General features: G+C 36.1%; 1 protein-coding gene across 3 annotated transcripts in view; it reads left to right on the forward strand.

Moving 5' to 3' along the window:
* eIF5B (eukaryotic translation initiation factor 5B) overlaps positions 1-11294 on the forward strand; it is a 91752-nt gene that overhangs the window by 60037 nt on the left and 20421 nt on the right. For all 3 annotated transcript variants that reach the window (XM_017617215.1, XM_017617213.1, XM_017617214.1), the window contains one exon: positions 1446-1553. In XM_017617215.1, the coding sequence (XP_017472704.1) occupies positions 1446-1553 (108 nt within the window). The remainder of the gene's footprint in view (positions 1-1445; positions 1554-11294) is intronic.

The raw sequence follows: 11294 nt of genomic DNA on the forward strand, positions 1-11294 counted from the left end.
TGGTGGTCAAACGTCGAGCGGGTAAATTTTTACGAAAGTTTGGTGATTTTTTAATATTGCAGAAAGTTTGAAACTTTTTATACGTCTCTAAGACCCCCCGACTGAAGCTTTCAGTGTCTGTGGTAACCTTCCTATATATCTTCCCAGCGAAAGTCTATGCCCATAGTCTGTGCGCAGAGATTAACCTTAACCTTACCATCACAGGCAGCATTTTTTGCTCTCTCACCCTTCGAACTCAAATTCTCATTGGTGCTGGAGTGTCTCAATACACGCGTAATGCCCTGGCTGAGAACAATGCTATCCGGTTGATATGGCTACCAGGGCACATAAGAGTCGAAGGAAAGGAGTAAGCTGATCAGTTAGCCTGAATGGAACTGCCTCAACTCCGACAGGATCTGAGCTCTTCCTTGCGGTAGGTCCCAGCACAATAAAGGAAATGTTCGCCGAACTGAGAGACCTGCATTGGTGAAACAGCACGGGTCTTCGCCAAGCTAAGAGTTTACAAGGTGGGTACAAAGAGATACAGGTTATTCCTGAATGTGCCCAAAGTGAGGCCAAGAAATATTACAGGTTTTTTTACGGGTCATTGTAGGCTAAGAGGTCACCTGCACAAGCTAGTGATTCGGTCAAAAGATTTTTGTCGTTTTTGTGACGCCGCCAAAGATACATTTTTGCACCTCCCCCTGGAGAGTGAGGGCGTTTCAGTTCTGAAATTTATTGAGTCTAGATGTCTAGATATGGCTAGATATAGTGTTGTGATAAGCTTAGGGTACAATAGTGCGTACTCTATGTATCTTTCCACGACTTTTCGAGCTCTTTCTTGATTCTCTTTAGAATATTCCGGGATTTCTCCGAATTTGTTCTAATTTTTGGGACTTTGTGTTATACTTCGTGCTTTATTATTCGATATATTTCGTATCTAACTCTGACAGTTGCGGGACTTTGCGTTTAATTTTCCGTCATCTTTCGGAACTTTCAAAGATTTTTCGTGGAATTTCTTCCTATGTAATTCGAGATTTGTTTGGTCTTTACTGGATTTTTTCAGTACATTACGGGATTATTCGTGTTGTACTTTTGCGATTTTTTTATATTTCTGTAAGTTTTAGGGACTTTTTAGAGCAGGTCGGGGCCTACGAGATTAACCGCGGATTTTTGAGGATCTCTCGAGTGCTTTTGGGCTTTTATTTTTGGAATTTTTCGGAATATCTTGGGAGTTTTTCGTAACCTTTCAGGTTTTTTTGGTAACTTTTAGACGCAAAAGTGCTTGTATTCTTAAGTTCCTGCTTCGAAATAAAAAATAAAATAAAAACTAAAAGTCAAAAGTTTACTTATGTATTTTTTTTGCATTTTGCATAAGAATTAATAAATTCAATATAAAATTCTTTGTATTAATCTCCAAACCAGTGTACAATGCTATAAAATACTTTTCTGTTTCGTCCTTTCAGATCCTGCCTCAGTTTATTTTCAACAGTCGTGATCCCATTGTTATGGGTGTAATAGTAGAGAATGGCATCGTCAAAGTCGGTACACCTATTTGTGTGCCCAGCAAAGAGGTAAGTACATAAATAAAATAAAATGACTAAGGAACACAGAAAACTCTTATTAAATATACATACATACATACACATGTTGGTAAATAGTTGGTAATATAGAAAAAAATTCTCCCTCGCCTATCAGTTTACCATGACTTCAACAAAACAGAAGTGGGGTCCGAACTATTTCCGAAGGTTATTACGCCTTAGGGCCAAACTTCAATTATTGACACTACTTCTAAAGTAAATTAACTTAATAATACCTATCTATTTTCATGCTCAGATACATGTGCGTTTACATGAGTAAATTTGTTTCGATTATCATTAACAATGGCTACCTTTATTTCTACTGAATCCACTTGGAAGGGTTTAAACAATGCCTTATCATTGTCCATGCATTTATGCACATTTTTTTTTTTTACAAACCTTAATGTTCCAACCATAACAACTATCGTATTTATGTGAACCTTTTCTACTACTTGCTGGAACTGCATAAGACGAACCTCATAAAATTCTCATTCACTTTAAATTTTTTTCTTATTTGTATTTGACTTTAAATATCGAAAGCGAATGCAAAATTCTTGACGAAACTTTTTGATTTTTTGCAATTTTCTATCAAAGCCCAATGACAGGTCTTTGAGAGTATTTTACTTTACATATGATTAATTTTAATCGCATAGGTGAAATAAATGTTTATACACATGCACATTAGACTGGGATCATCATTCCCCATAAAAAAATCGGTACTATTTCTGATTGGAATTATATTATATTTTATGACTTCCGCCAAAATATTTCGGAGAGATGATTAATTTTAATCGCATAGGTGAAATAAATGTTTATACACATGTACATTAGACTGGGATCATCATTCCCCATAAAAAAATCGGTACTATTTCTGATTGGAATTATATTATATTTTATGACTTCCGCCAAAATATTTCGGAGAGATATTAAGATTTATGAAGCTGAACCGATTTGAAAAAATACAGTTTTTTATGAATAAGAAAAGCTTCTTAAAGTATAATTTTTTGTTAAATCACCCCAGATAAAAAACAGTTAAGCATAAAAAAATTACCTCTTTAAAAAAAATTTCTACGGAATCATAATAATGAGATTCTTGGTGCTGTCTTTTTAAAATTTTTCAAAGATTCAGTACAAATTTCCCTTATAAGGGACAAACTTTTTTTGTGCCTAATGATATTTTTTTTCTTACATAAGAGCTTTTGTTTTTAAAATCACAGTTGTTTTGAGAAAAGTATTGCATTCTTATTTACCGCGTTTCTTTTTTTGTATTTTCGGGTTGCAGTTGAAGATGATTGTTCACAAAAGTGAATAGTGTTACAAAAGTCGATAGCGAACAGTTAAATATGTATATAGGAAAAATGTAACTATTTTTCGTGGGAATCAAGAGCCGCAACCAATTCTAAGTGTCATGTTTAGTTTTGAAATATATACCGCAAAATAAAAAAATAAAAAAAATTTACATAACTTCCCAGGTTACCAAACCAGGGTACCACTGTCCAATATAATGGACGCTGAATAACGGTAAAACTAAAAGTTTTATAAAATTTTTGATTGTAGCTTTGAACTCGGCGACCCGAAATTAGCCGGTTAACAAATTTTCATATTTTTAGTTTCATCGGCTGATTTTTGGTACTCAAAGGGTTAAGAAAAAACTGAATAACTCGGCCAAAACTTTACCCTTTTTATTCCTTCGTAAATAAACTCTTTCAAAATATGAAACAGAAAGGTACGATGAACGAGTTCAAAGTTGAATTGTGTTGATATCAGTGGGAAGGCTTCAAGTATAAAACGGTATAGTTTTGACCCAGTTTTTTTTCTAAACCAATGTTTGACTAAGTAAAAAAAAAACAACACCAAAAATCTCATTGTTATGATTCTGTAAAGTTTTTTCTTAAATATTTTTATGCAGATTTTAAACTGAGGGGAGTTTTTTTCAAAAAATCCTTTGAAACCATTTTTATTCATAAAAACCTTCATTTTTGGAGGTATTTTCAAATCGATCCAGCTCACGTTATTCCTAATATTTTTCCGAAATATTTTGGTGAGAGTCTTCAAATATAATACTTTTTGTAGTCCCGTCGGAAATCTGCAACTTTTGTTTGGTGATGCAATCTAATGTACATATGTATATAGACCATGAAGGCCGCATTGCTTTGCATTATGAAAGACTATAACTAATGCATATACAAATCTACATACATATATGTATATGTACATATATATTTATACTATTGACACAGGTGCGAACGTGATTAGTTTTGAAAAGTTTTGCGCAATGAGGAAAGTAAATAAAACGCTTTGCTTTTCTTAGTTTTATCTATGTTTATTTGTATAGTACGTATGTATACTTAAAGCCTTGTCAAAAGATTATTTTAAATTGATGTTTCGTGGGGTGAAATTTCTAGGCGTATAGTGGCTTAGTTTTTTTTTTTTTTAATTTTCCAACAAGTCTTGAGTTTGTTTAGTTGAATCACTTAGCGTGGAAATGGAGTGTATATATGTATGTAAATGTTTGACTATTATCCGGGTGTCGGTTCATACAGGGCGCGCAACTAGAGAGTCTTTTTCGAGTCTAAAATTTTTGCATTTAAATATGTAGGTCATAACTAATGTGACCAAACGTATTTCTTTCGGAAGTACAGTACTTATTTTTTAGCTCTCGTACTTCGTACTTCGCAGTACAACCCATTGTATTTCTTTGCAATATTTTTTACTTCAGATCCTGTACTTCTCCGATCTTCTGGGCGATGAATTCGAACCCTTCAAGGTTTTGTGCAATTGGTTCGCTCCTATTTATGCGAACTGCGTGAGGGCCGGATACATCCCCAAGCCTTGGAGGATAGTCAGTGTTGCGTTCATCTCGAAGGCCGAAAAAGGCTCTCAGGCTCCCAGGGATTTTAGGCCTATCAGTCTGTCTTCGTTTTTGCTGAAAACGCTAGAGCGACTGATATACCTACATATAAGAAACGCGATTCTTCGTGACTGTCTTTCCAGAAATGCGTCGGTTGCCTTGTGCTGCTGTAGAGGAGCTATCGTTAAAAGATTTAAGCCTATCTTGTTTCATGGAGCCCTTGTCTGATGGAACTCATTAGAGAAGGCTATATTTGTAAAACAAATGGAGCGTTTACAATGGATCGCCGTCATCGGAATTAGTGGAACATTAAGAACCACACCTACACTGGCGTTTAACGTCATGTTGAGCACGGCGACTGCATATATTGCAAACAGAATTGTCGCAGCACGAACTGCCATTAGGCTCAGGGAAACCGGGTGGTAACACTCTGGAGTTCTGGAGGGCTTTGACATCGCGCTGAACACATAGACTACAGCGCCTCCGAAATAGCTCCCAGAAGCTCCTTCTCTACCTATATTACCTCAAAAGAGGGCTGGGTAGGGCGGGGTTACTTGGAGAAGGGAGAGCTGTACACTTCTTCACGGATGGATCAAAATTTGGAGACAGGGTTGGTGGAAGTTTCTTCTGTCGGAAGTTCTGCACCAAAGCTATGTTCAAGCTTCCGGACTTCTGCAGTGTCTTTCCGGTGGAAATAGCTGCCATCAAGGAAGAGGTAGACTCCCTGCTAAAGGGTGTTATTTTGCGCTCAAAATGGGTAAAGAAATGTCTGACCTCTCCATCAATCGGGTCGGAGTATACTTCTTAATAATGCTAGTTTAGGTGCTGGGTCACAGTGACATCGCCGGAAACTGCGTGGCTGATAACCTGGCATTGGAAAGGAACCCTTAAAGGGCTATCCCCAGATAAAGAGCAACTAAGAACGCCTCTGTCCTTCTGCGGTACACTCTTGGATGGTTGGGCCAAGTGTTAGCTCGGCGAGCGCTAGACTAACACGCTGACAGGGCACTGGTATTCACGCGGTAAGACTAGGAACTTCAAATGATCCCTTTTGTATCAGTTGTCAAGAGGAAGATGCGGTGGAAGATCTCCACACTTTCTATTAGACTGTCCAACCTTGGAATCGAAATTAGCCGCATTCGAAATTTGGTAATCGCCGACTAAATTAAGGTTCTCCTTTAAGTTTTTTCGTGGTATTACAAAGTACAATCTCTTAGTTGTCCAAGTGTGTCCCAACCATTTGTGTGGGCCAACCACTTTCACCTAACCCAACCTAACCTGTACTTCTTTGAGCTATTGAAAATGTTGGTCACATTAGTCATAACTGCGTACATTTGAGTAGCATCCTATCTTCTGGATTCTGCATCACACAATCGATGAGAATATGTAGTGGTGTCTGGTTCTAGAAACAGTAGACATTAATTAATAAAAATTTAGCCATTCATTACATTTATGTATCTCACATTCTGTATTAGTATTTAATATTTACTTGATTGTAAACTTTTCCAATACAATTAAATACCCATTTCCTATCCGTCCTCCAGCTCAAACAAGTGTGCGATTTCCTTTCCATTAATAGCAAATCAATTGCTTCCTTTAACGTCAAATATGAATTTAAATCAATTTGGCATATCCTCTTTGGGTTGCATGAAAAAATAGCGCTGGCTATTTATGTATGTTCTGTGACGAGCTGAGTATTTGCTAATTTCTTTTTTGTTCTAAAACAAAAAAGTCACTCTTCCTGCTGGCTCTGTATACCAAAACCACTTTTTTGCTTTCCCATTCATGCCACAACTGTTACGTTCAAGCCGCAGACAAAGCCAAAGTCAAAGTGGTTTGTTCCTTACGCTATTGCCCTGCCATTGCCATTGCCGGATTCGCATTTAACGCAGCGTAATTATAGTTTCCTCAATTATCCACACTGTCCAACTAACCGGCTGGAAGTCTGTGTCGTCTTTGTCGTTCGTCCGCATGGTCAACACATGCGGCATGTGTACAGATACACAAGCGGGCATAAGAGCTCATTCGTGCAAGCACTTTGTTCTAAGGTTATGATAACCAGTTGACTGACTGTTGTTTTTAATATCAGCTGAGTGCATTTTCAAGTTTTATGCACATTTGTATGTATTTTGTATGTAGATATGTATGTATGTGTGTGTGTGCATCTCCCTTTTCCTTTCATAAGCAGGATATTCATGTACGGCAATTTATTGAAGATGTGTATGTACTACATAGGCAATTTCCTTTCCAGAAATAGTTGCAAGTTGTTAGTTTTGGAATTTTTTTTGCACAAGTTTTTTGTATACACATACTGTCGGTGTCAAATGTAAGTGTACCTTGTAATATAAAATTCACAATTATTTCATGAAAAATTGTTTTCATTGATTATTTATAAGTTTCATTCTATAACATACCACACTTTATATAAAGTTCACAAAAATTCAAAAAATTTTTATCAAAATTTCAACATTTTCATTCCGAATTTCTAGAAAATTTTCGAGTATGCAGTTTTGTGGTCCGTTCAATTTTAGTACAGTACAACAAACTGCAAGTTTCAAGTCGCTAGAGATTTCCGTTGATTTTTTAGATTTTTTTTTTTTGTGGAGGGTGTCGCGCGTTTTCTTCCATATAACGCGTGATTCAAATCTATCTTTCGATTGAGGCATTTCAGATAGTTCAATGGTAGTAGTCAATTGACATTAAAATATGGTGTTTGTTTTTCGTTTCGTAAAAAGCTGTTTGTTTTAATAACTCACCCTATACTGTGTTGTTTTTAATAAAGTAAAGTTTCATCAAAAGCTCTATAGCCCATTTAATTCTAGTACAGTAAAGTGCAAGTTTGAAGTGGCTACAAAGAACCGGTGATTTTTGGCAATTTTTATTTATTTATTTATTTTTCCTATTGACGGTGCTCTGCTTTTTTCACCATACAAAAAGAATTTTTAATTTAACCTTGAATAACCTTTGGGCGAGTAAATTTATTGGGAAGTCATAATAGACTTTTTCTACAGCCTTAATTTTATTTTATTTTTTCAAAAATATACGTCTTTTCGATACCTTAACTTAAGAACGAGTTATAAAAATTCAAAATTTTAACAAAATTTTTTACGGTGTTATTTATGTTGATATATAGAAAATAGAAAATAAGTGCTCGCTTTTGACAGACGTCTTTTTTCACTGTACCGAAAGTATTTCACAGGGGATTTAAAAAAAATGAAAGTAAATTTCTTTGAACCAGTCTAATGTATGTACATACACATGCTTTGCACGTCGAAAACTCAATGGTAAAACCGCATATTGTTTCCTAATTAATGCGCTTACTTTTACTTTCCCAGCCAAGTCAAACTTGCAACCACACGAAATACCTGCAATAATTAGCTTTAGTCCTGCTGGCACACAAAAGAAGCGGTCAAGTAGTTTGTTAAGGCGGCGGACAGTAAACCACTTCCACTTCCGAATTCAAAATGCGTGCGAATTAAGTGATTTACAAACACATATGTATGCGTGTATTGAAATCCCTTAATATACATGCATGAGCNACTTCCACTTCCGAATTCAAAATGCGTGCGAATTAAGTGATTTACAAACATATACATATGTATGCGTGTATTGAAATCCCTTAATATACATACATACGTACATACATATTTTTGGCTTAGGGTTGTTAATACAAATCTAACCAGTAGCCTGACAATGTCACCTTTTTACCCTTTAAAAATATATTCACCTACAAAAATACAGCCAGTTCCAAGTAGGCAACCGGTAGCTTGTTATGGTAAATTGACACCAAATAAAAGTGCATATGTATGTATATAGACACTCTTGCATACATATGTACATACTGTATTTGTATTATAAATATACTTGACAATTTTTGGAAGCCGTTGACCGTTGACTTCAAGTCCAGCTGTAATCTTAGCCACTGCCTAAATGTAGCTCAAAGGCTAGTAGCATTTGAACTGAAGCGAACTGAACCAAACGACATATTGACAACAGCAATTTGACACCTGAATAAACCGTAACACTTAAAGAGACTTGCCGTCTTTAAAAGGTGGTTGAAAAGGGTGAGCTCATAGTATTTTCTGTCAAGACGACAAATGTTAATATGCCTCGCTCACCTTTTTGAATCACTGCGTTAATCCTCCTTCCGTAGGTTTGCTGTTTGAGTGCTTGAAAGTGCCGGCTAGGTTGTTAAATACATATATGGCACTAATTAGCTCCTGTTTGAGGTATTGGCGACCTGACATCTGCCGCTAAAACTCAGCCGTTTGATTTTTGTTAAATAACGAATACATTTATATACAAATACATATTCTGTTTGGTATACTTATATGTGTGTGTTTTTCGCTTTTCATTAGAAGACTGCCCGCAAGAGCTTTCTAAGTTAAGATAAGGACAATGGAAAAATGAATATGTGGATAAGTGNTGTAGCTCAAAGGCTAGTAGCATTTGAACCGAAGCGAACTGAACCAAATGACATATTGACAACAGCAATTTGACACCTGAATAAACCGTAACACTTAAAGAGACTTGCCGTCTTTAAAAGGTGGTTGAAAAGGGTGAGCTCATAGTATTTTCTGTCAAGACGACAAATGTTAATACGCCTCGCTCACCTTTTTGAATCTCTGCGTTAATCCTCGTTCCGTAGGTTTGCTGTTTGAGTGCTTGAAAGTGCCGGCTAGGTGGTTAAATACATATATGGCACTAATTATCTCCTGGTTTGAGGTATTGGCGACCTGACATCTGCCGCTAAAACTCAGCCGTTTGACTTTTGTTAAACAACGAATACATTTATATACAAATACATATCCTGGTTGGTATACACATATGTTTGTGTTTTTCGCTTTTCATTAGAAGACTGCCCGCAAGAGCTTTCTAAGTTAAGGTAAGGAACATAGAAAAATATGTAAATATGTGGATAAGTATTTATGTACATATGTAAATACGACTTCTTCGTCTTGTTATTTGTCGCTACAATCGTTAGTCGGTTTGAGCCGATACCAAAGACTTCGGCAATTGTCTATTTCATTTGCGAAGTTGGGCGCTCTTGCTTTCGTTCATCAGCCATGAGTATGAGTGTCTTGTCAAGTCGAAAGATCTTTTTATCAGAGTGCTATCATCCATAATAATTGTATTGTTATGCCGGATTTCCACTGTGCAATAAATGACAAAAAAATTTTAAAGACAAATTTAGGCAATAAAAACGGGTGTCGCTATGTTAAAAATATGTCATTTGTTCTGTTTCCACATGCCATTTGTTTAAAAGTAGGACATTTCGTTTAATTTGTTTGGGGTAAAATTGAATAAAAATTACAGTTGAAATAACTAAGGGCCAATTCCAAATGAATATTTAAACGGCATTTAACTTTCGTTGCATTTCGGATCAACTTTATTTAAATATGCCAAACAAGTGGCAACACTGTTGCTTGCTCTTTGAAATTGTTGTTGCATTTGTTTATGGCCATTTAATTGCGGATTAAATGTATGATCTGAAAATGATTTTTTGAAGTTAACCAAAAATCTCTACTTAAATAGGCCATGTGAAATTGGGCCTAAATGTATTTAAGCATATCAAATTGTGATTGTTTTTATTTTATTATCTGTCTTTGTTTGAAAGTTTGTTTTTCGATTGCCACATGAATTGAGTTTATACAAAAAATCATATTTGTGTTTATACAAAAAATCATATTTGTATCATGATAAAAACATAACAAGGTAAAACCATTGAGAGGCAGTCTGACGTTTGCCAACAATATAATTTTAAAATCAAAACTCAAACTCACACACACATTCTCATTTTCAATCTCAAACAACAACAATTGTGAACAATTTAATTTTTTTATTTTCAATTTTATATGATTTTAAAATGTTGGCAAACGTCAGAACAAAATCATGGCCGACGAATTGAGAGAATGAATTTACCTTGTAATGTTTTTATCATGATTTGTATGTATGTGAATATGTGAAAAAAGATAGATTCTCTCACTGCTCTCTTTGCACTTAGAAATCTAAAATCTATAGTTCTCCAAGTTTCTAAGTGAAGTTGTTTTTTTGGGTAACTACATACACGCGCTGCTCATTTTACAAATATACAATTTTCAAGTCAAGTCAAGTCTAAGTCTTGCATAACTGAGCTTTAAAGCACTGCGACCTTAAGATCTATTGTGCCCCTTCATGGAATTATAGTGTGCCCGTTATTCCAGCATCCGAGAGAAACTTTAATATGGAACCTAAATTTACGGATTTCACTTCTCCCTCGGTTATTAGATGTTCACCCAGGTGTCTTTTGCGTTTGTGCATCAGTGCAGCACACTCTTCTAAGATGTGCCGTCCTATAAAATCTGCATCGCTCCTGCGAGAAAATTCCCAGTTTAGTCAAGTGATAGTTCAGCCTGCAGTGTCCTGTCAAGATTTCGTTGAGCCTCTTACTCTAACCGGATAAGGGCAGAGAGTGCCCCTTTTCCTAAGCAGCAGAAAAGTTCTGGACCGATGAAAGGGTTTGATGCTTCTTTTTTCCCTAGTTTATCGGCGATCTCGTTTCCTTTAATACCAATATGTCCCAGAATTCTGAGAACTCAAACTCGATTGGTCAGACCAAGAGTATTCGGCTTTCATCACCTGTTTAGATGTTACCTGGTGAGATCTGAGGGCCTTGATAGCCGCTTGGCTGTAAATCACGATCGCAATGTTTTAATACCGGTAGTTTCGCTTGTATTAAAGTCCGCGCATCTTTCTATGTCGTAAGTTTCAGCCTGGAAAATGGACATATGTTTTCCCATGAGTTCCGAGTATCTTAACCTCGGTCCAACTACTTTTGTACAAGTAAGCAAACAAAGCAAGCGATTTCGGCATCCGCGGTAGCCGAGGGCTAAGAGTTGCGTGCT

Source organism: Rhagoletis zephyria, unplaced genomic scaffold (genome assembly GCF_001687245.7).
Source record: "Rhagoletis zephyria isolate East Lansing unplaced genomic scaffold, Rhagoletis_zephyria_1.1 Rzeph_scaffold_01358, whole genome shotgun sequence".
Lineage (NCBI taxonomy): Eukaryota > Metazoa > Arthropoda > Insecta > Diptera > Tephritidae > Rhagoletis > Rhagoletis zephyria.